The 25,415-nt window shown below is 37.5% G+C and overlaps 3 protein-coding genes across 3 annotated transcripts; 1 reads left to right on the top strand and 2 right to left on the bottom strand.

The window, feature by feature from the left end:
* Positions 1–5,052: 5,052 nt before the first annotated feature.
* Positions 5,053–7,080, top strand: LOC110785045 (probable xyloglucan 6-xylosyltransferase 5). Its single transcript, XM_021989486.2, has one exon. The coding sequence runs from the start codon at positions 5,276–5,278 to the stop codon at positions 6,623–6,625; it is 1,350 nt and encodes a 449-aa protein (XP_021845178.1). The 5' UTR covers positions 5,053–5,275; the 3' UTR covers positions 6,626–7,080.
* Positions 7,081–7,432: 352 nt separating this feature from the next.
* On the bottom strand, positions 7,433–8,783 carry LOC110785047 (uncharacterized). Its single transcript, XM_021989493.2, has 2 exons — positions 7,972–8,783; positions 7,433–7,748 (listed from the first exon to the last, which is right to left on the bottom strand). The coding sequence occupies exons 1-2, from the start codon at positions 8,455–8,457 to the stop codon at positions 7,662–7,664; spliced, it is 573 nt and encodes a 190-aa protein (XP_021845185.1). The 5' UTR covers positions 8,458–8,783; the 3' UTR covers positions 7,433–7,661.
* Positions 8,784–9,460: 677 nt separating this feature from the next.
* Positions 9,461–17,503, bottom strand: LOC110785048 (uncharacterized). Its single transcript, XM_021989494.2, has 2 exons — positions 17,222–17,503; positions 9,461–9,925 (listed from the first exon to the last, which is right to left on the bottom strand). The coding sequence occupies exons 1-2, from the start codon at positions 17,348–17,350 to the stop codon at positions 9,827–9,829; spliced, it is 228 nt and encodes a 75-aa protein (XP_021845186.1). The 5' UTR covers positions 17,351–17,503; the 3' UTR covers positions 9,461–9,826.
* Positions 17,504–25,415: the final 7,912 nt, after the last annotated feature.

Below are 25,415 nucleotides of genomic sequence, written 5' to 3'. Positions count from 1 at the left end.
TGGTTTCGCAACGTGTGTCGAAGACTGTTGTGTTGATGGATGCTGTAGCTAAGCTTAATGATCCCCAGTGTGAGTTGTTGCTTCTTCGTGCGTGTACTGGAGTTTCTAAACTCTACTTTGCTATGCGCACTTGTGCGCCTCATCTTTTTGAAGCGGCCCAATTATCTTTTGATGTGGCTCTTCGGGCTTCTTTAGAGCGTATCGTGACTGCTTCGGGACCTAGGTTCGGTGACTGGAAATGGCGTCTTGCCACCTTACCTTATTCTTATGGAGGATTGGGTGTTTATTCAGCTGGTGATATTCGGCATTATGCTTTTCTTGCATCCCGTTTGCAGTCTTCTGGTTTGCAGGATTCGCTTCTTCGGCTCTCAGGTGTTGATGGTCCGGGGCCGGCCTTTGATGATGCTCTTGGTCTTTTCAATAGGACCATGGAGACCGACCTTATGAGTAGCCCTACTGAGATCGCTGCCCCCACACTCATGAAGAAATTGGCAGACATATATTTCACGAAGATTACTCCTGATGCGGAATCCGCCTACTCCTTATCTTCACGTCATGTTGCCCTATGGAAATCACAGCAGGGGGATAACTCCTCAGCTTGGTTGCGGGCAGTCCCCAGCTCGGGTTTAGGCCAGACTATGAACGGTAAGACTTATCGTTTGGTTCTTTGCTATCGGTTGGGTATTCCGTTGTTCTCTGGTTCGACGCCGTGTTCTGCTTGCTCTCGGGTTTTCGATGGGGACATTTATGGGGATCATGTCGTGTCTTGTGTTGGCATTGTGGGTATTAAACATCGACATAATGTTGTTCGTGATACCCTTTTGGATATTTGCTATCGGTCGGGGATTTCTGCTCGCAAGGAGGTTGATGTTGGGCTGACTAGTGAGAGTGATGGAGCTCTTTGTCCTGCAGATATATTGTTGTATTCATGGGATGGCGGTCTAGATGTGTGTGTTGACTTGACTGGGTCTTCCCCTATGACGCAATCTGGGTTGTCAGACTTCGTTCCGGGTCGGGTTGTGGCGGTTGCAGCGCAGCGGAAGCAGGATAAGTATGCGGCACGTTGTAGGGCTTTGGGTTACGGTTTCTTTCCTTTTTCCTCCTCTTCTTTTGGGGAATTAGAGAAAGGGGCTGTTTCGTTGCTGAAGCGGGTCCAGACGTACTCCAGGGCTCAAGACATTGGGGCACGGGCAGCTGCCCACATTTTCAGCAGGATCGGGTTCGCCATAGCTAGAGGAGTGGGGGCCCAGATTGTATCTCGGCTCCCCTCCAACTTCTTGTAGTTCACTTGATCTTTGTAGCTTGTTAAGCTTGTAACGTTTTGGTGTTTTTCCATAATAATAATAATAGTAATAATAATAATAATAATAATAATAATAATAATAATAATAAAAAAAAAAAAAAAAAAATAATAATAATAATAATAATAATAATAATAATAATATAGTCATTTCGATAAGAATATTTATTCTATCCAAAGAGTAACTATATCATATAGAAAAGTAACTTTAGTTGTAGAACAATTACTAATATTATAAAATAAACAATATGATATAGACGCTTTAGAGGTCATATAGTAACTTTTTCTAATATATAGTTACTATTGTATATCACATAATTCTTGAAATAAAAAAGAGTAAGTATATCAAAATTAACATTAATTATAACTCTTGAACATTAATAAAGATAACATTAATTATTTTTTTAGTTGTTTTAGCTACGACATTTTAATTATATGCATCTATTAAATAAACCATGTTAAACTCAAACTTTTTTGAACTAAAAAATACTAATCAACACGTCCACGCCTCTTTTACGTCCTTTCCTTCCTCTATCACGTCCTTGGTTTCCATTGTTGTCATGTTTTCTTCTTCTCCTGCTTTTATTTTCCTTGCAGAATTTATTCTTTGCACGACTTCAATTCTAGGTGCATCATCTTTGTATTTCTGAATCAATAATATTTAAATTAAGTGAACATTTAAATATGAAAAATAACATAGTAACTATGTTAAACATATACTTTATATTATGAATCATATAGTAACTCTTAGAATTAACGATGGTAAGAAACTCGCAGAATTGCAGATATAGTTACTGTCATAATATAGTCACTTTTATTACTAATAACATAGAAAGAACATAATGATAACATGGTAACTATTAAAAACATATAGTTACTATATATTATACATGATATAGTATCTTTTAATATTAATGATAGTCATATGAGCAGGGTTGCATATATAGTTATCGTTATGATCATAACATAGTAACTCTTATTATTAATAACATAGAGGACAACAAAGAACGTAAAATAACATTATAATATACATAAAAAACTACCAAACATATAGTTACTATAATACAAGATATAGTACCTATAAATATTATTGGTGGGCATTTAGTCACAGAGTTGCAAGCATGGTTGGTGTGATAATATTATAGTAGCTCGATCCATAATATAGTAACTATATCACTAAAATTATAGAATAAACATAAAAAACATAGGAAAAATTAACAAAGGCAGTCCCAACTATGCACGTTCAACTTTAAAAGGGTCCAACTATGGATTATTCCTAGCAGGTCTCAACTATATGGGGTGTCAACTTCGCGTGGTCCCATTGTGAAAATGACCGGCTGGAGGAGGTAAAAATGATGACGTGTACGGTGAGTACCACGTATCACGTTCCATTTAAAAAAAACCACCCGTTTAATTAAAAAAACCCACCCATTTAATTAAAAAAGAACCCACCCGTCATTCTTTCTTTTCTCCTTTCTCACCCACCTGCTCCTTTCTCTTCCCTCTTCCTACATTTATTCATTATTTGTTCAATCCTAATCATCTTCCCCACTTCGTACAATAATCTTCATCATCTTTAGTTAATTCAATTTATGTTTATGTACATTCAATTTCATCTTGGTTCCTTCAAGCTCTAATTTTGCATATTAATTTCAATTGGGGGTTTGTTCTAATTTTTGGGTTTCCCACTGAAATCATCTTGGGTTAGTTTGTTTTTTGTTTTCCCCCGATAAATTAACTTGGGGTTAGTTAATTTTTTTTGTTTTCCCACACGATGTTGGTGATGGGTAAGCTGCTAGGAACTATGGGTGGGGAAGGCTGGTTAGGATATTGCGGAGGGAAGGTGGGTAGGGCGGCAAGTGGGTGGGAGGGGAGGGAGGACCTGCGGGTGAGAGGAGGCGAGCGGTGGTGGCCGAAAGTTGCGGGTGGTGGTGAGGGTACTTTTTGCAGAGGAGTGAACAGAAGAGGAATGATGGGATGAAGGAGTAATTAATGGAGGGTGAAGAAGGGTGGTGAAAAGGAGAAAACACTTCACTTACTAACTTTCCCTCAAATAATTTGGAAAAAAAGGTAAAATAAAAAAATCTATCATTTTAACTTATTTAGCCGGTTATCGGTTAAAAGACCCACGCAAAGTTGACACCCCATATAGTTGAGACCTGCTAGGAATAATCCGTAGTTCGACCCTTTTAAAGTTGAACGCTCATAGTTGGAACTACCTTTGTCAATTTTTCCAAAAACATACACATAACATAATAAACTAACATAGTACGTGTTTCAAACATATAGTAACTATATAAAACATACAATAACTATTGAAGAAAATAAACATATAGTAACAAATCATGATAAAATAAACATAGTACCTATTTCAAATCTATAGTAACTATATAAAACATATATTGACTATTATTATAATATAGTAACTATTGTACACATATAGTAACCATTATAATCATATAGTCACTATCTAAGAAGCGGACAAAAACGTACTCTAAATAACATAGTAAATAATGTAATTGTATAATAACTATTATGTATCAAAAAGTCACTATGAACTGTTCATAACATAATAACCATCTTAAACACATAGTTACTGTTTTAAACTTATAATAACTTTCTTAAAAATATAGTAACTATTTTAAACAAATAGTTACTGTTTTAAAGTTATAATAACGTTTTAAAAAATATAGTTACTATAAAAACTACTACTAATATAAACACAACGAACATTCTAGTGACTATTAAAAACACTATTTCGCAACATAAATTAAAAGTAACTATATCATTTATATACTAATTATGTGAAACACTAACCCTAATTTCAACAAAACAACAAACATTTCAAATCACTCAACAAATAAACAATAAAATAAGTTCTAAAACATACCAGAAGTAGGCACAACAACTAAATTGTTGTAAAACAATAGATCAGACAATGTAAATGAGATCTTAAGATACCTTCAAAGCCGGGTGGAGGACTGATTGTCACCGGATCTATCGTCACACCGGCAACATCGTCGTTTTTAGGACCGGTAATTACCATTTTTTCCACCATTGTAACACAAATTCGAACTACACAGTGAATTTCGAGTAATTGGTTGACTTGATTTCGCCGCAAAACCTAAAAATTATTGTTGAAACTGAAACAAATACTGAAATTAAGAGAGCAGTTGAGAGAGGAGAGGAGAGAGGAGAGAGAAGTTGAGAGAGGAGTTGAAAGAGGAGAGAGAGAAGTTGAGAGAGAAATTGTAGAAAATGAAACCACAAAAACTGAAGAAAAAAATTTAAATGGTTTATATATACTTGAATAAAGGCACGTGACACTCCCATCATAGGTTATTTACTCCTCTACCTTGGTCCACGCTAAGTTAGCCTGGACCAGGTTTATATTAGTATAAATAAGGGATCTTTTGTTATCTTTTCGGCGTAGTATCAGGTTTTGGGTGGTCCCTTTTTTGTTCATACCACTTTTGTATAAAATAATATTCAAGCCTCGATCGTTAGTATAATATAATTTCTCTGGTTCTGCGTAAAAATATATATATATATATATATATATATATATATATATATATATATATATATATATATAATGGACAAATTTATTTTAAAAAACCCTATTTTGATCAATTTTCGTCAATTATGCTAAATTTCATTGATATTTTACTGAAAACAAAATCCAAATTCAACTCCAACAAAAAAAAAAAAAAAAAAAAGAAAGAAAAAAGACAAGCGTGGACAATCTAATCGTCGGTGCTGAACTGCTGAGTCGCTGACTGCTGCCTCTTTCCTCCCTGTTTCTCTCTCTCTTACACCCTACCACGTTCCTGTTCTTTCCTCAAATCTCCAATTTCACTCCTTTTTCAAACTCTCTCAAATACCCATTTCTCCTTCAATTCCTTACAAACGATCCATCCGACAATCCCCTTTTAGATCATTTTCTCTCTCCTTTTAATCCCCATTTCCGCAAACATGGGCCAAGAGGGTTTCACGGCCCAGAAACGGCCCACAGCCGTCACCGGCGGCGGAACTCTCCCGACCACCACACTTTCCTCTGGTGCCGGTGGGGGTAACAGGTCACGGGTCTTACCCAGAGGGCGGCAAATCGCCAAGACGATGAACAACATAAAGATCACTATTTTATGTGGGTTTGTGACCATTTTGGTTCTTCGAGGAACCATAGGGCTAAATCTGGGAACATCGAAGATTGATGCGGAGCGTCAGCATCTAGAAGAGGAAGCGAGACGGGTAATTGAAGAGATTCGGACTGACGGGGCTGAAGCCGATGATGAACCTGATTATAACCTGAATACCACCTTTGTTTTCGGGCCCAAGATTGCAAATTGGGATCAGCAGAGGAAGGAGTGGCTTGAGTTGAATAAGGAGTATCCGAATATTGTAAATGGGAAACCTCGAATTTTGCTGGTAAGTGGGTCTCCTCCTAATCCTTGTGATAACCCAATTGGGGATCATTATTTGCTTAAGAGTATTAAGAATAAGATTGATTATTGCCGACTTCATGGGATTGAAATTGTGTATAATATGGCTCATTTGGATAAAGATCTTTCTGGGTATTGGTCAAAATTGCCATTGATTCGCCGGTTGATGTTATCACATCCAGAAATTGAGTGGATTTGGTGGATGGATAGTGATGCATTGTTTACTGATATGGTTTTTGAGATTCCTGTGAACAAGTATGAGAATCATAATTTAGTGATCCATGGGTATCCTGATTTGTTGGAGAAGAAGTCTTGGATTGCTTTGAATACTGGGAGTGTTTTGTTTAGGAATTGTCAATGGACATTGGACTTGATGGATACTTGGGCGCCTATGGGTCCGAAAGGGCCTACTAGGGATGAGGCAGGGAAGGTAGTGACTGCATTTTTGAGTGGGAGACCGTCTTTCGAGGCTGATGATCAGTCTGCGTTGATCTACTTGTTGATCTCGCAGAAGGATATTTGGATGAATAAGGTGTTTGTGGAGAATTCGTATTATCTGCACGGGTTTTGGACTGGTTTGGTGGATAAGTATGAAGAGATGGTGGAAAAGTACCACCCGGGTTTGGGTGATGAGAGGTGGCCGTTTGTGACCCATTTCGTGGGTTGTAAACCATGTGGGAGTTACGCCGATTATCCTGTGGAGAAGTGTTTGAAGAGTATGGAGAGAGCATTCAATTTTGCGGATAATCAGGTGTTGAAGTTGTATGGTTTTAGGCATAGGGGTTTATTGAGTCCCAATATTAAGAGGACGAGGAACGAGACTACGACACCTTTGGTGTATGTAGATCAGTTTGATATTAGACATGGTGGATCAAAGTCATGATATTCAACCAGATTTTGGTAATACAAGCTAACCATGTTGGGTTCTGCTGATTATACCCATGACTAGGGTGGCCTTGTATGAGGCTATTCTATTCTGTTTTACATGTTATACGATTGTCCCGGGACTTCAAAATCCCTTGACAGAAAAGAAGAGAAAGTTAAATGCTTACAGAGTTATAGTCCATATATTACTTTCTCTGTCAGGGATATGTGGAATGGAAAATTCATGGTTTTGACTGACGATCGATATTTATTCTCAGTTTCTTATTCTTTACTCAAATTGTATTCATATTTCATGAAACGAAACAGTTTTTGTTACACATTCTTGTAGTTTGCTTATCACTTTTTCCGGAAAGAAATTTATGACTTACTACTTACTTTACTGGGTTAGTAACTTGCTATTTTCTCTTCTTAATGTACAATTCCTGTAATTTGATCTTATCTCGTCAGCTGGTATATTTGGCTCTGCTGTTTTTGTGATCATTGCCTTATGTCTCTGCATTGGTTGATTTTAGGTGCGCCCGCTGTGCCATTGCGATTTGTTTTTCTCTTTGTTTAGCTCTGATCATGAATCTGGCAACATTTGTACTTTTGCTTGCTTTAGTGTAAAATTTTAAGCTGTTCTGTTTTCCCATCAAGGGCTAAAAGATTATTGTTCTTAACAAGTGTAGGGCACGTAGATAATACATGCAGTAGTTACTTTTGAACAGAATATCATTAACTTTTATTGTTTCTCTCATAAATTCAGATTTATATTGCGATTGTTTGTGGAGACAAGATCTACAAACATAATGCTTTGTTTGCTCTCTTTCATACAAATGTGTATATATATGTATTAATGTATATACTGAAGCTGGATGTGGAGAAGTATTCTACAATATTCTACTTATGTATTTCCCTGAATTCTGGACAATAGAAGGCTCAAATCCAGAGAGGTTTCGCTTGCATTCTGCAGCATTGTACATTGTACAGACAGATAACAAATGCCTCTTAAACAAATAGTAGCTGATCTAGTATGTTTGAATGCTGACATTGTTCTAATTTATTCGCAAGACTGGAACCTTGCGTCGTGCTGACAAGATCTCGTTCATGTGAGCTATCTGATGCAAGAGCTGGCTGATTCTCTGCAGCAACAGCAGATCAGTGTGAATTAAAAGGTATTAGTGATAACTGAACACCACAACTAAACTAAAACTATGAAGGAATTGAACGAAGCAATGACCCTAGTAACTCCCAACGTGGCTACGTGTATTTAAGATGGGGTTTTAACTTTTAGAATTGTCAATACATAATCAAAGGTTGAACAAATAAGAGGTTTAATATAGGACGGATGAAGTATTTATTTACCTGATCTTTCTCTCTTACGAGAAGCAAAAAGCGGTTCCGCCACTGCAGAATCTTTACAATAGCAAATAATGCCACCATTAACGCTGCAGCAGGGAATATGGAGAAACACCTAGTGCTATTACTGCAAAGAAAAACCTGAAACAGCCTTGTTCCAAATGTGAACATTCTGGTTCCAATCTCATTCATCATGATAGAAAGTCTCGAATCAGGTTTCATCTTCTCCTCCTCCAGTGCACCTGTGTTAGAGCCTGCAGATGGCAACGGTGACTGCAGCGAATCAGAGTCTTGTTCTCCTACAAGGGGCAAGTCCTCATGCTCACTTGGTGGGAAGATAGAAGAATTATCATCGTAATAGTTATCTCTTATTACTATTTCGTATCCCAGTAGCTGCCCTTGTGGTGGAGGCGAAGACGCCCGATGATCAAATGGATGTTGAATTACTTCCCAATCACTTGATTCTTCTGAAATCTCTGAACTCCCAACCATTTTTCAGATTTCTTCATGTACCAATATAACAGGATGTGTTCTTATTGAACCAAAACTTGCCTTTCTACTTTTTTCTTTTTCTTTTTCTTTTTCTTTCTCTTTTGGATAGAATAGATATTGTTTCTTCTTCCTTTTTCTGCAGAATAATGATTCACAGAATTTGGATAGCCTTTTCATCAGTTAAAAAGGTCGTCAAAAGAGTAAGGATCCTCTCCATTTCCTTTAGAAATGGAAAGATGGTCTATTTCTTAAATCAACGATTGTGAATGCACGGAGAGAAAAATATGAGGAAACACGAGAGATGGAAGGTTCAAGACAGCTAAAAAGAGCATGCTGCCAATTTTGCCATAACTATGTCTTGTTCTGTAAAGATCTTGTACACTCATCTAATCTAAAATATCGTTGGTCAGTCGAGTATTGTCACTTTCTGAGTGTCATTTCCATGGGCCCTTCCTAACCAAAAAAATCTGGCAAATTCTTTTGCTAGCCTTTCAGCATTTTGTTCAGTTATTAAGAGGCGGCAACTAAGTTTTATCCCAAAAGGTTATTGCTAAGGTTACCAAGGAAGTGAAAAACGGAGAAAAAGACGTGCACTACCAGTGCCCAGTGGTAACAGGATCATTTCTCACTGTATTCGCATTTACAAAGGTTTCCTTCTTGACCAACCTGCCCAAGTGTTCCCGCTTTTCCTTGGGGAGATGCCAAGATACTCTTGGGCGATACTGTTTCATACTAATTTATTGCGAGACATAAAAAGTTAATTATCTAAAGATAAAGTAAGAATTAACCTCTAAAATAAGTAAAGTTACCCGGGTTATACAGCATATCATTGTGGTTGTGAGCTCGCCTCATAAGACTACCTAACAAAAACAAAAAGATGACACCGATCACGTATCTACAAGCCTACAACTGTCGGACAAATTATGTACCCACAATTGCAAGTCTGAAGGGAAAATTACAACCGGCTACATTTATACAAAAAAATTACCAGAAACATTAAATATATAACGACATGGAGATATGTAATCAATATAATAGATGTCTTCTACCTCAAAAAATGAGAGGAAGACAAACATAAAAGAGTTTTGACTTTACATGCCATACATGTACACGACACACTTGAACTGAAAACCAGAACAATCACAGTGCATTCGTTAATTCGATTTATTATATACTCCAACTGAGAGGTAAACTACTAAACTGTATACAGAAAGCTGTCAAATTGACATCACATGTGAGTGTGAGGGTTCATATAAGAAAGTGACAGGGAGGAGCTTCAAGTGACTTGTTTGGACTGTTGAAGCTCCTCTATGATATCCTATTAAAGTGGTCCGTTAAAACCCGTTCATAGTCCTGCATTAGAACATGATTAGCTGTTCCTCTTACGAGCTAGATCACGCGCCATTTCTCGCATTTCCTCTGGTGATGGAGGCCTTGGTCCCTCAGGTGGATAGACAACATAATTACGCTGCCCACAGTAAATAAGAAGAAATGTTTAGACTCTAACAGGTACGGAAATAGAAAAGCGGAAAATAAACCAGTCTTCAGAAACCAAAAAATTGCTTCCAAGTGGAAACATAACACACAAGTGACAGAGAGGTCTCAACACAACACAACACTCTCAGTAACCTTAAGACCTTAACAAGTGACATCAACACTCAATAGCTTCCCTCAGTTGATTTATTGTTTCATAAGAGTTTAATCGATTATAAAAACAGTAAAACAATTCATCCGAGTGTCAACTTTAGTATTTGATGAAAAAAGTAGAAGCAAACTTTTACTAGACTTTCCACTTTCAATTTCTGTAGACAGGTTGTTCTAATGAAAAAGAGCTAGTAAAAGCTAATTAGGGGATATGTTATGAACTAGTATAATTGGAATGTAATAGATGGAAGAATTAAAGAAAGAAAATGACAATTGGGATTAATATTCTGAAAAAAAACAGAACAATCGATTGATACACAAGCTTTCAAGTGGCTTGTTTCACTCCCAAATGCTAAAAGAAACTAAGATAACAATTCAATATTCTGGATATCCTCTTCTTTCACTACTCTCTTATTTATAGCATTTCTGATTTTCTCTTCCCAAACTCAACAAATATCTTCCTCTTTAAGCTACCTTTTAACAGACCAATTATGGAATACCTACACTGCCCCTTCCTATTAGGCCAGTTCATTACAGGATTACTAGTCACTGTTGAGTAATATAGTGTTTTGATGATTCTCGATCTAATGTGCGTATTGTTGAGATGTGCATGGACAAGTAATGAAGGTCAATAAGGATCATTTAGTTGGAAGATTGTGAAATATACGCAAGAAGAAGTAAAGTTTCTGAGAGGAACTCCAGAAGTGAAGTTCCGTAGAAGAGAAATCTAATTGTATGAGTTTACTATCAGACTTAGAGTTAGTGTTCTTAACTACTATATACTTGGTTATTAGTTTAGCTTTCTTCATCTTGTTTGTATTGGTTGTCATCAGCAACTTTATGGTTTTGATGATAACTAGCAAATGAGTAACCTATGTTTGAGTTCCAATATATATACGAAGTGAAGATAATGAAGAAACAAACATGAAAAGTTCAAGTCAAAAAATCAAGTAGCAAATCAGCAGCAAAGATCCTTAAACTTTATACTCAGTGTTCCTCTTAGGATCTGCTGAGTTTGTGTTCCTTTAAGTTAAAGGAGCACAAACTCAGCAGATCCTAAGAGGAACACTGAGTATAAAGTTTATGAGTAGGAATAAGCCATGCAGAAGTTCCAGAAGCGGAACAATCAACATAAGGCTCTTGAGTTAGAGCATCATGGAACATAAAGAAGAAAATAAGAGTTTATTTTCTAGAATTCATGTAAGTATGTAGAAACTTGAACAATTTAGAAACATGGTACTAAAAGGAACTTGGCGGGACTTTTGAGTTATAAGGTCAGTTTATTTTCCTAGAATACTCCTACTCTTAAGGTAATTTTTAAGTGTGAAAATGTGGCTTTTAACACACCTAGTAGTTAGGAATTTACCTTTGACTCTGAGTATTTATCTCCTACTAAAACTATATTAAGTTAAGTCTTCAAATTAAAGATAATTTTTATAAAATCTTATTTAGTTTAGGATTCTGATTTTAATATCCCTTACTTATTTATTTATTATTTAAATTTCGTTTTTAATAAAATCCTATTTAATCTAGGATTTGTTTTAAATATCTTTTTGGACTTTTATGTGTTTAAATTTCGTTTTTAATAAATAAATCACAATTATATTTTTTTTAAGAATAAAATCTGATTTCTTAGGTATTTTATTTTCAATAATGTTTATTTTATATTTTATTAAAATCAAATTCAAAAGGTTTAATTTTAGAAAATAAAAACATCGTTTTGTTGTTTTGAAAAACCTAGTGTTGATGGAGAAAGAATAGGATTTCATGGAAAACCTCATTATGCTTAGCCCTCACTCCGATTTACTCTACTAACTAAAGTCATGGGATATTGCCTTAATTCTAGGCCTTGGTGGATGTTAGTGAAGGAGATTGTGGAGGAAGTGGTTAAGGTTCCTACCTCTACAAAAGGAGAGCTTCCTCATTCATTCAAGGGTTTCCTTGTAAAAGCTCTCTTGTATTATTTCTCTACTTGCTTAAGTTCCTTTATAATTCTGCAACATTGGCTAATAGGTTTCATACTACAATTCACCCCCCCCCCCCCTTCTTGTAGTGCCCCATTCGAAAGAAAATACAGAACAAGCTAGTCCTAAACGATTACAGTAAATAAAATATACATCTTCCAAAAAGGTTGCGCGTAAAAAATACTTTTGATTATTTTGATGGAAGGGGGATGCGGTAAGATGCAGCCCATATAAGGCCAATAAAAGTAAAAAAGAGAAATCAGCATGCTAAAGCTTACTATATGACTTCAACAAACAACAAGGCTCTATTTTCGCTTTCCTTAATTTCCTGAGTGAAAACAACAGGAATCACAAGCTTTATTACCCCCTCCCTAAAAAACATGACACTGCATCCTATTAAGACCAAAATGCATTCTCCTTCTGGCCTCAGAATATTTAATACATGTCATAGAAAAAAGAGCACGAGGGAAGGAGAAGGCCACTTAGGCACTTATACTGCTTTTGGCAACAGAAGATACAACCAAACACTGACCAATCTGTAATAGAAATCTATAAATTATAACATATCATGGAGTAAATGTTATTGATCACATTTTATTGCATCTTAGAGAAGTCCAATAATGAAGCGTCAAAATAGAAGCACTCATCAACGTTGTACAATCTACAATTCTAAAACCTCAAAACCAAAAACATTAGTCCACAAACAATTGCTAGTAGGTTGAAATGTCGTAATCAACCTCTTTTCCAACCAAGTCAAATTCCACATGTGAGTGTATGTCTGTGTGACGTTTTGTTCCCTCTTACAGAACCATTATACTTCATCAAACTGATACATCAAAGTGACTCAGAGTTTTGAAATACAACTCTATCCAGTTCTAGCCTTCAAGGGAGGAGCCTATGAATTCACATTTTATAAAGAATACCGGTCTTAAAGCTCATAGTAGCCATCATCTAAAAAGGGTTGGGTTTGCACCACCTTTTCAGGCCTCCATATTGCAAGCATACCTTTTTAGTCATCCAAGAATACCCTAAGTCCCTAACATTCTGCTAAGAAATAGATCATAATTTAAGTAATGGCGCTAATTTGTAGGGAACCTAGGATCAGTTTATTCAACCCAATTAAAAGGTTGCCACTCTTAAAGGGGTAGTTCCTCCCAATACAAAACTACTCAAATTTCCAGAATGATTCTCTCTCACATATGTTTCCCTATTATTACATTCATTTCCTCAGAAGGCATGTTCCTCACTCCTCTTCTAACAAACCATTGAGATAATACCTTCTAAGAAACTTTCTATGTACTGCCCTGCCCTTTATCAGAATCTGCGTAATCAACTCTTTTCACAATTCCTTAATTACCCTCCCTTCTAGAATACAGAATATATGATTGTACACCTACGTGGATGTGTGGCACATTCTCAATATCCCTAGATTTTTCTACAAAAGTACGTTAAAAAAACTCACTAATCAACATCATAAATGTTATAGCCAAACAGGTGCCACAAAGGATTAGGAACAAACCTGTAAATATAATGTAAGAGAAATAGCAAAATAATAATAAAAAAAGAAATGAGGAAATTTGTATTTCCTCCCCTCAAATATTATTAATTTTCTATAAAATAATACAATAAACCCTCAATTGATGATTCCTCTCAACAATGTATTTTCCTTCTTATTTTCTAGCTAGACCTAAACCCACTTTTATAGGCTAAACTAGAAACCCGTATCTACTATGCTTGCTCCTCTAAGACCAAATAATTCTAGAGATTATTACATACCAAATAAACTATCTAGTTTCCTAACAACAATCATAAATCTAAGAAACCATAAAATATCAAACTAAATAAGTTAATTTCCCAAAGGACTATGGAACTTGTCTTTGATACAATGCCACGCATATTATTGACACATGGAAACATGAATTCTATCTCAAGTGCACCACCGTGTAATATACTGTCGTCCAACAAATAAGGTCTCCGTAACCAACTCTTAGCTTGCTTGACTTTAGGAACGACCCGACGGCTTTGACCCCAGACTTCGACACGAACGTTTACCGGTTTAATTAAATTGTGTTTAATTCCTAATGATGAAACTTACCCATTTGAGTCAACCTCTCCCTGTGAACATGATTGAGTAAACCACGTGAAAGTAGAAACAACAATTTGTACAACTGGTACAAAATTCATCAGCTTAAAGAAAATGGAATTACCACGTAACCATTCATACATGGTACAATCCGTAGCATGGAGGGTATGAGAGATGATAGATGATAGAGCACCAGTCAGGTGCTGAAGCAGAAATTTTTGGTTTTCTCTTTCTTGTAAAGAGTACTTGTTCAGTTACTCTCATTCTTCCTTTCATGAAAAATTTCATACACTTTCTCCTTCTTAAAGCTTGGAACAAGGGTAACCTCAGGGAGACTGGAATTTTGAATAAAGTTGGTGTGGTTACAAACAGAAAAACTTTGGGTTTGTTAGGTGAAACTCACCATAGTTCACTTAGGGTTAATCCAGGAAAAATCAGCTCACCAGAAAATTCTAGACATTAGTCCCTACTTATAGCAGAAACTTGGAACCTACGATCACATCAATGAGGTCATACAGCCTATTAGCATTGCGCCATTTGCATAGATATGATAGATCATCAACATTTAAGCTCATTTATATTAAATATAGTAGCAAATTAGCAATACACACGAGAAGCTAAGAACTTAAATCCAGATCATTAGCTATTTAGACTAAGTGATTCAGTTACTATAAACTCATTTTTATTTAAATCATGGGATGACTTAAAAAGTAAAATATGTTCCCTGAAAATCCTTCAATTAATTTTTGGATAAGTTAGTTTGTGAGATACTGCAGCAAGAATTAGAATGTTGACTACTGAGTCCTAAGGTTTGTAACTGTTCATACTAGGAGCAATGAAAAATATATTCCGAGAATATAAATGACTAATATATCACAAAAAGAATGGCTAATATAGTGTTAGCTGTGTAGGCGTAATTCTAAATGGAGGTCCAGAATGAGTTTAACCATATCTGCCAATGAGGAAAAGACCATATTTAATCTTGGCATTATCAACTACGCTACAATCGTTCATTTAAAGATAAAAAATTTCAATCATTAAGCACAAAATGGGAATAATAGCACGCCTAAATTTAAAGTCCTAGGAAAATTTGGTTTTAATAATCCAACCTTTGGGCGTTTCGCTTTTATTAATCCCACATATGAGTATTTTTTTTTATAAATCCTAACTTTTGTAGGTACTTTCTCTAAATGGTCTTTGACCTGTTGCTACTAGTAAATCAGGTAAACCATGTCACGTGTCACTTTTTGATTGGTTTACATTTTTTATTTTTTATTTAAATTAAATAACAATCCCTCTACCCCTTTCTCTCTCCTCCTCTTTAACCTTCAAGCCTTAAACAATGGCGTCAATCAAATGACTCAAGAATCACCTCTACCCCCAGCCACGACAACCCCAAGCCACATTAAGTGTTTCCGTCGACCCTCCTCTACTCTCTTCTCTCTCCCTGCTCCTCTCTCACTCATCTTTCTCTCTCCTCCTCGCTCGAAACCACCACAACCTCCAAGACCGCCGTCCCCCCGCCCAAACATCAACCAACCACCCAGCCCCAAACTGGTAAACCAAGTGCACCTTCAACTCCCTCTGCCCTTAGCAGTTAGCACTTTTGCTCATTTTTCATCTTTTTCTTCCTTCATCAATTGCAAGCACTGTCCCGTTTTCACCACCTACAACCACCCAAAACTAATCCAACGCAACCTCAACTCCCCCTTATTTCTCTCTTTTTTCCTTCGCTGACAAACATGTAAATACTTTTTTTCTTAACTTTTTTTAATTTTGGGTGTAAATAATTAGAGGAAACAATTTGGGGGAAGATGAATAAAGGCACTTGAGATTGATGATGATGATGGATGAGGAAATACGAAGGAGAAAGAGGGCGGTGGTGAGATGGTCATGAATCATGATGATGACCGAATAAGATGAGGGACGAGAAAGAGTAATTATTCTTAATAAAAATGTATCAATGTGACCTTTTAAACCGGTTACCATATGACTGTTAAAGCGAATGACCATAAAAGTTTGGATTTATAAAAAAAAATCATATGTGGGATTAATAAAAGCGAAACGTCCAAAGGTTGGATTATTAAAACTAATTTTTCTAAAGTCCTAACCATAGAATCCTGTGAACCCGTGTATAGATGAAACATTAGAACGTAAGGTATTAGAGATATGAAAGACAACCATAGATAGAAATCCTCTGTTTCTAACCCTCTACATGTGTCTTAGTTAAGACTTTATTTTCATTCTCTATCGTTTCCAGTTGTATATAGCTTGGCACATAATATCTACCAGGAAATTTGATTAACAACAAAAACAGTGGGGAAAATGGGGACCTATCATTTATGAGTCCAGGGAGGTCATGACGTATACAATCGTATCCCTCAGTTAGTTATAGGATGATTTTTTGGGACATTTGTGGATTGTGTACGTGGTTTCATTAATACTTCAAAAAACACTACTAAATAAAATCAGACACCTATAATACAAACATTTTTAGAAAACATTTTGTTTACTATAAGTGAAATTTTTTCAGCTCTCTTGTCTGATTCAATTGCTTAAATTGTTTGTATTTCTCTCAGTAAAGCTACATTTTATGTTACAACAAACAAAATTTTCAGTAACCCGTATAACAACTCCCACAGCTTGTTGCTGAAAATGCTCTTGCTTTCAGACGAGGGGTGTTCCCGATTCGTCTTGTTGCTAGATCCAAAGCCGGAAATTCAAAGGAGGATAACAATCTTCTTTCAGCTTTTCCCAGAGACATTAATCTGGGTTTTAATTTCTATTACGCAAAATGATCAATTGATTTGTGTATGTACAGGAAATTCATTAAGAAATACGAGCATAAACGTCCGGGTTGTTCATGTAACCAATCCTTTTACATAATTATCAAGCCAAAATCAAGCAATAACCAGAATTTGTCAATAAAATTGCATCCGATATTCAACATTAAATTGAAAAACAAAACAGAATGTGAAAATCACACAAAGCTAGGAACCGAAATCAAATTGTAATTTCGAACCCTAATAAAATGAAAGATAGAGATGATTAGAAGACAAAAACAGGAACTTACTCCGCCCATAAATTTCTGGAGATTCTTGGTATTGTTGGCAAAAGCGTACATGAGAACAATGGGAACTGCGACGTAGACGGCGAACTTTCCTACCTCCAAAAGCCCCTTCCCTGCTCCTAGTGATGACATTTTTTTGGACACGACTCAAATTCAGGAAAAGGATATCTGCGTCGTATTGCTAATTTGCTACCGGAGTACCAGGTGTTTCAAAATTATGTGAAAAGTGAAAACAAACAAAGGGGCTCGTAGATAAGTCGGTTGAAGAGAGATTTTTTTGTTGACAGGGGTTGAAGAGGGAGAATAGAGTGTTTTTTTTAATAATCAAATTAATTCATTGATAAAAGTCATACGACATCTACATAACGATTTGAATCTAACAAATACATAATAATTAAGTCAAATAAAAACTTCCTTTTACCATGTTACCATCGTAGTATATCAAACATTATGTATATTTCTTTTATCGCTATGATTTACAGTCTTCATCAACGAGGGGTCTATAGATCTGTTGTAGCCGTGACAAATATGATTTTCGTCTGATTGTAGTCGAAAGATTGATCTCCTCTTTGATCCCGCATGAATCTTTACCAAAGAAACAACTTGAACTAAACTAAACACACAAAACTTAACTAGAATCAAACCCACCATGTAGTTTTATTGAGATTTAACTTGCTACAATGAAACTATGTAGTTTTATTGAGATTTAACGCAAAAAACAAAACAAAATTAAAGAGAAGGGGCGAAAATAATCAAATTTCCGAAGAAATTTGGTTATTTCCGCCCTAGAAAACCCTAATTTTTGTATACCCTAGAATAGAGTGTTTATTAGCGGGTTTCCGCATAATCGGTAGTGAAAGTGTGAAACTAAGGTCCACGGCCCGACTATCGGGTACCCATCTTTTCTGGTATCCGACATTATGAATTTGTGATACCGAAAAAAAATTATAAATCATAATTTTCAATCCTTTTATACTAGTACAAAAGTTGTATTAAGGATCTAAATTAGCCTCTATTCTACTCACCTCATATTCATTTATTTCAGGAAAAATAAGGGTTTTCAAATACAATTTATAACTAATTAAGTTCATATAACTTCAGTTAACTTCAGATAAGATAAATTTAGGAAAAATAAGTGAAAATCGGTTGAATAGAACGCACCCTTACTTAGGATAATACTTCACGTCTTTTTGTTGAAAAGTATCCTCAAATAATAATAGCAGTGTCAAATCGGGTTATCAGAATTTGGGATCAGTTATAATGGTTTGGGTCACGTTGAAATCGGATATTGTCGAGTCAATGTTATGTTCTAGTCGATTCAAATCGGTTCGATAACGTTGAATTCAAATGAACTCAGTCATCTATGGTTTTGCTTCGGGCCGGTTTCAGTTCGATTAATTTATGTTCAGGTCAATCCCGAGCTCGGTTGGAACTGGTTCAGGTTTAAAACGGTTTCTTACTAGTTTGATATGGTTTTGATCGAGTTTGGTACTGGTGTATGTTGTAACACCCTAATAATTCCTTGCTTTTTATAACTATTTTTCTTTAATAAATAAAAGGTGATGTGGCCTTCGTGAAGTCAACCATGGACCAATCACAGAATAACATGTGGCACCTACGAATTTGCTCAAATAGATGTACAAGATGCTCGAACACATCTCTCTTTGTTATTTAGACACCAGAGGCCCAAATCGTTTGGACTGGCCCAACTTTAAAAAAAGGCACCTTAAGCCCTTTTATTCAAAACACACCAGATAAGGACATATGTCCTCATCTCTGAGGTCAGCCAATCATGCGACTAGGATTTTCCGAACACCTGCCAAAAACCCTAGCCCTATATATTTCAAATCCCAAAGTAAAAGGGTAAGGAATTCAGGACTACCTACCTTAAACTATTTTTCTCTACCTTCTCTCTACAAATTACTTCTCTCTCTAGCCAATACTTACTGAGGCATCGGAGGGAATATTCCTACGGGAATATTCTTGTTTTGCAGGTTGAAGGAAGATCGTGCCAGCGCATACTTGATACCTCTGAGGAAAGGGTGACACGACATCACAAACAAAGTTCCCACAACATTTGGCGCCGTCTGTGGGGAGGTATAGCATCATGGCGGAACTGGAATCTGAGGAACATAAGGATTACGCAAGAGGAAGACAACCTACCACCAAAGTAAAGACATCTTCCATAAGGCAAGAAGTTGAGGTGCCTTTCAACGCACCAGCAAGCCAACTGGCCTCCGCAAGATCTCTACGACGCATGTTACTTGGTCTCCATCAGGACATCGCGGCCGGATGACAGGTACAACTTCAATATACCTTCCAAGAAGAAATCACAAAATCCTTCAACAAAGTCATCCCGGTGAAGGAACAAGGCAATACGACCATACAAAAGGAAAATCAGGATGCAGGTGAAATGATAGGAGCCAGCGGCACACCCAAGGAAGCCAGTTCACATAAAACACTGAGCTACCACGTCAGGGAAGAATGCCCCAGGAGGCGGATGAACTCAGCACAATGAGGGTCCCGGCCCAAGCAACAAGGCCATTCCTTCCCGTCCTATGCCACCATCATGCCTGCACCGAAAGAGTGCAAGATAGATCCTTCTTGTAGGGAAACCTGCGATGGTACCACTGACCCCAGAATTCGGACAAAGCGAAGGCGGCCATCGTATAGTAGCCTGTTCGTTTACAACACCGATCTTGGGGACATTCTCCTAAGAAGGACCTGACTTGGGGATAGAACGGTCGTTTCCAAGAAAGTCACCTATGAGAAATCAGAATCCAAGCTCATTTTGCACTTTTCATGAGGGGAAAGGGCATGACACTCAGGATTTCTGAAAACTAAAAAGCACATTGGACAGCTATGCAGCCAGGGGTTATCTAAAACGATATCTTCGCTCGACGAGCAAGGGCAGTACTCAAAGGTGCGCGAGATCACAGACGTCCTTGTCCGACGTCGATGACATTCCTTCAGATGGAGAATTTGTAGCTGTGATCTCATGAGTGTTGGCGTCAGGGGGACCTACCAACGTGGGATGACAAACATATGCGTCTCGTTTCCACCATGGACAAGCAAATATGCCCCATTTGGAAATATCAGAAGACGGCTACCGTAAGTCTGCCACACCACATGATGATGACCCCTTAGTCATAGAAATTAAAGTGGCCAACCTTAGAATGAAGATAGTTCTAGTCGACACAGGGAGGTCGTCCGATATAATCAGTCTACAATGTCTACAAAAGTTGAGGCACGATCCGAAGACAATAGAGGATGTTCATGGGCCACTGATGAGTTTCGGGGGAAGCGTCATCCGTCCCATAGGCTCCATTTCCCTCCCTGTTTCAATTGGCACGACTCCAGTAATTAGAGAAGACGCCATCAGATTCGTAATTATGCCGGGTCTTACCGCCTTTAATATTATATTAGGTCGTCCAGCGCTTTACGATCTGAGATCTGTGATCGCCCCTCATTTGTTACTAAAATTTGTGGGAAGCAACGGAGACGTCGGCACCATATATGGGAACCAACAACTAGCCAAAGATTGCTACCTCTCTACGTTGGATCCCAGAGCTTGGGCCGCGACCCCTAAGAAGAACGGACATACCAGCTGTCAAAAGAAAGAACGAAGGATTAGGGAATTTCCCATGGCCCACAGTGCGGATTGACGACCCGAGCCGGCGGGGGAACACTACGATGTGGTCTAAAGTCTTGAAGAGCTGTCTCGAACTGTTCCAATTGCAATTCCTCCTGATGACCCAATGCCTGCAGAATTTGTACAACTACTACAAGAGTACAAGCAAAAAATTTCCTTCATAGTGGAAGAAATTCCGAGCATTGATCCAGCTGTGGCCATACACAAGCTAAACGTAGATACTGCTGTGAAACTAGTACGTCAGAAGAAAAGAAACCACGGTGACACTAGAAATCTAAAGGTCGTGGCTGAAGTACAAAAGCTGATGGAGGCCGGTTTTATACGTCCTTGTCAGTATCCTGATTGGGTGGCCAATGTGGTTCTTGTACCCAAACCAAATGAAACATGGAGGATGTGCGTCGATTATACCGACTTGAACAAGGCCTGCCCAAAAGACAACTTTCCTTTGCCAACGATAGATCGGCTAGTAGACTCCGCCGCAGGCCATGCAATGATGAGTTTTATAGACGCCTATTCTGGTTTCCACCAAATCCCTCTATGGCTTGAGGATCAGGAGAAAACCTCCTTTGTTACAGAGCAGGGTTTGTACTGCTACAAAGTTATGCCATTTGGCCTGAAAAATGCACCAGCCACCTCCCAACGCTTAGTGAACACAGTCTTTGCTAAACAGCTCGGAAGAAACATAAAGGCCTATATCAATGACATGATAGTGAAAAGCAAGCAGCGAATATCCCACCTCAATGACCTAAGGGAAACTTTCGAGACACTTCGAACATATCAAATGAGACTCAAGCCCAAAAAATGTATCTTCGGAGTCACCTCTGGCAAGTTCCTGGGTTTTCTTATAGACGAAATAGGTATTGAAGCAAACCCCGACAAGGTACAAGCCATCATTACCATGACATCCCCGAAGACAACTAAAGATGTGCAACGCTTAACAGATTGCTTGGCCGCCTTGGGGCATTTTCTTTCAAGAGCTGGAGACAAATGTCTTTATTTCTTCATCACTATCTAAAAGGGCACCCAGTTTGAATGGACCTCAACTGCAGAAGCTGCATTTTTCCAAATAAAGGAGCACTTGCACACTTTGCCTCGTCTCGCCAGTCCTCTCCAAGGAGAAGTATTATGCATGTACTTAGCCATCACAGATCACGCTCTTAGCGCCGTTCTGCACATAGCAAGGGAGGGGATACAGCTGCCCGTCTACTTCATAAGCCACGTGCTACATAATGCTGAACTTAAGTACCCCATTGTGGAGAAATTTGGCTTAGCTCTATTGTTGGCAAGTAAAAAGCTTCGCCCTTACTTCTTGGCTCATCGACTGATTACACAGATCAACCTCTAAAGCGGTCGTTCACCAAACTGGAAGCGTCCGGTAGAATGCTTAATTGGGCAATTGAACTCAATGCGTTTGACATTTTATATGAACCAAGAAAGGCGGTAAAAGGGCAGGCGTTCGCTGATTTTATGTAATACCTCGTATTTTTATAATATTTATAAGTATATTTTATTATATTTTAAAGCATTTTACGATTAATTAGCATTTAAATAATATTTAAATGTATCTTATTTAAATGTATTTTAATTAATTAGAATATTTATTATTTTAATTAATTACGAAACGAATTTAATTCTTGAGTCGGGAAATTAAATGGGTTGCAAATGATTTTTAAAGGCTTCGGGTTTTAAATGAAAAGTCCAATTCGTTTTATTAAACGAGCCCAATCAAAAGAATTTAATTCCAAACTCTTAATTGGCTAGCCCAATCATTTAATTGCTAAGCCCAATCCTATTTTCCTAAGCCTAGCCCATTAAAAATAAGGAGCCAATAAATAGGACTCCTCATCATTAAATGAGCCCCTAAAATTCATAAACCCTAACTCCCTCTTCTCTCTCTCGTCCGCCCGCACGCACGCCCGCACAGCCTCATGCTCGTGCTGCCGTGCCATCGCCCCTGCTCCTCGAGTGCTGCGTGCCTTGTGCCGTGTGCTCGCTCGTCGCCCACACACACACTCTCGCCCTCCCTTTCTCTCGCAGCCCGCCCAGCCAGCACGCATCGCTGCTGGTGCCGTGCTGCTGTGTTGTTGTTGCTTCATGTGCACCGCACACCCCTGCTCTCGTCTCTCTCTTGTGCGCCCTCGCGCCAGCCCCTGTCGCCAGCCCTCGCGCCAGCCCCTGCGCGCAGCCCTGCTCGTCGCCTCTCAATCACGCGCGCGCACACACACGGACGTGTGTGTGTGTGTTGTTCGTGTTCGTAATTCAATTCTTTTCGCCCAATCACCCTAATTCGTGATTGTTCCGTGCTATAGGCCGGATTGGTATAATTCTCTTCTTCCTTACCTATTCTATTTCAATTCCGTATTTTAAATTATAATATTATTATTGTTTTGAGTAATTAAAATGTTGGGAATCGGTTATGAATACCGTGCTTTGAGGATTTACGTGTTGTGATTCATTAGGGTTGTTTTAATTATTAAAGGATGAATTTTCAGATTTGTTTATTTAATAAAGAATTGATTTTTATGATGTTAAATTAGTTTTAATGGGATTCTCAAGTTAGGGTTTAATCTAGACCTAATGAGTCAATTGATTAGCATAATTAGGTGATGATTTTAATTATGATAATCAATTATATTTTCAGATTTGAATAAAGGCTTAAAGTGTTGATTTTTATTGATTTTAAAGGCGAAAAAAGTATGTTTCCGTACTAGGGATTGATTTTGCAAATTGAGACGATTATATTATTGAAAAACGATTGAATTCTAAAGTTTAAATAAGGTTTTAGATTTTATAAAGTTGCTGGAAATTTAATGAACATTGAAATAATTTAAGTTTCATTATTTTGATGATAGGAGTGATTTCTAGTTGAGTGCTCGTTATTGCAAAGTGGCCCCTACGCTTAGTATTCAAGGTACGTACAAGTCTAGGGCGACAACACCTTTTGTCAATGACATTACATGATTGTTGATGATGTGAGTTATATTATGTGGATTCATATATGCTTTGGTGAACGATCATGTGGATTAATGTTATTGGAATTATTGAATTGTTGGTTGAACAAGCATGTTTAGATTATTATGAGTATGGAATTCATTGTCAATCATGTTGTTCAATATTTATGCATGTATGGTTTGTTTCACATGCAAAGGATGATTATTTAATTGTATGCTATTGTACGGGATGTCTAGCATACTTTGAGCCAATTATTCGTACCTCGTTGTACTATTTATTTTACCACATGTGAAGGGTTAGCTCATGTAAGCCACCGCACATGTAGGGTTCATTTGGGAATATTTTGTATGAAATGAATTAGGATTTGTCGTGCAAGGGCACAACCCTCATGTCAATGTGCATGATGTGGAGTCTCACTTTGGTGAGGAGGAACATGGTAGTAATTTCACAAGAGTCTTGCTTGGTTGATCACAAGTCTTAAAGCATTAAAATAAGATTGTTTAATGTACATTGTTGAGTCTTGAGTTCACCTTTAATAAATTATTAATAAACGTAAAGTGCAACCAGAACAAGCTTCAAAACTCTTGGAACGTATATACCTTGAGTATGAACAATGGGAGGAGTCTTGTCGGAAAGCTCGTACTCCTACTAATGATACAAGATGTTGTTTCATTTATGTTATGCGCAGGAATTCCGTCGGTATGGCCCGACACTCGGTATGGCCCGATTTTATTATCTATTATTTTGGTGTATGGTTGGCTCCCATCACCTTTTCTTTATGGAATATTTCTTTGGCCCGTTCGAAGCTTATTCTAATTAAATTGTGAGTCAAGAGTCGAGTCAAGAGTCGAGTCTTGTATTCATGATTGGTTGTTATTTATTATATGGCTTTTGCATGATGGTTAGTACTTAGTGAGTGATGCATGTTTTAGTTTCATTCACTCTATTCTTGTAAGTACTCAGCTTTTGCTGACTACGTGCTTTGTGTGTTTTGGTCATGGCCTTTGCCTTAATGACCCTATTGTAATCCCCCGTAATTTTATAAATTTTATTAATATATTTTAACGTATAGTTAATTATATTTAAATAGAATTTATGAATTTTAGAAATAAACATGTAATTAACGAATATTTATTTTGATACGTTTTAAATATTTCAACGATTTATGAAATTAAAATAATTTTAGAATTTTATGTTGAAAAGAATTTGAATTATGAAAACACGTTCGAAATTGAAAAACAATCCTAATCGATTTTGGATTCAAGTTCTAAAACTAAATCCTAATTCAAAACTCTCTCCTACCTTCATTTTCAATTTTACGTAAAAACAACAAACCAACAAAAACCCTTCTCTCCTTCAAGGATTTTCACGTGAACTGTGAATTGCTCCCCCTTGCTGCTACTGCCCAGCCGCCGCCGCCCTTCCGGCGACCAACCACCCGACCACTAGTCGTCCTCCACTCGGTAACTCTTTCCTCCTTATCTCCTCTGTCGTCTCTTCCTCCCTCTCTGTTTTCGTCTTTCCTCTCAGCCCCTCGTTTTTGCGCAGCAACACCGCGACCCAGGCCAGCCGACCACCGCACGCAGCCACCTG

Source organism: Spinacia oleracea, chromosome 6, assembly GCF_020520425.1.
Source record: "Spinacia oleracea cultivar Varoflay chromosome 6, BTI_SOV_V1, whole genome shotgun sequence".
NCBI classification, from domain to species: domain Eukaryota; kingdom Viridiplantae; phylum Streptophyta; class Magnoliopsida; order Caryophyllales; family Amaranthaceae; genus Spinacia; species Spinacia oleracea.
Note: the sequence above shows the minus strand (reverse complement) of the source record. Positions and strands in the feature narration are given on the sequence as shown.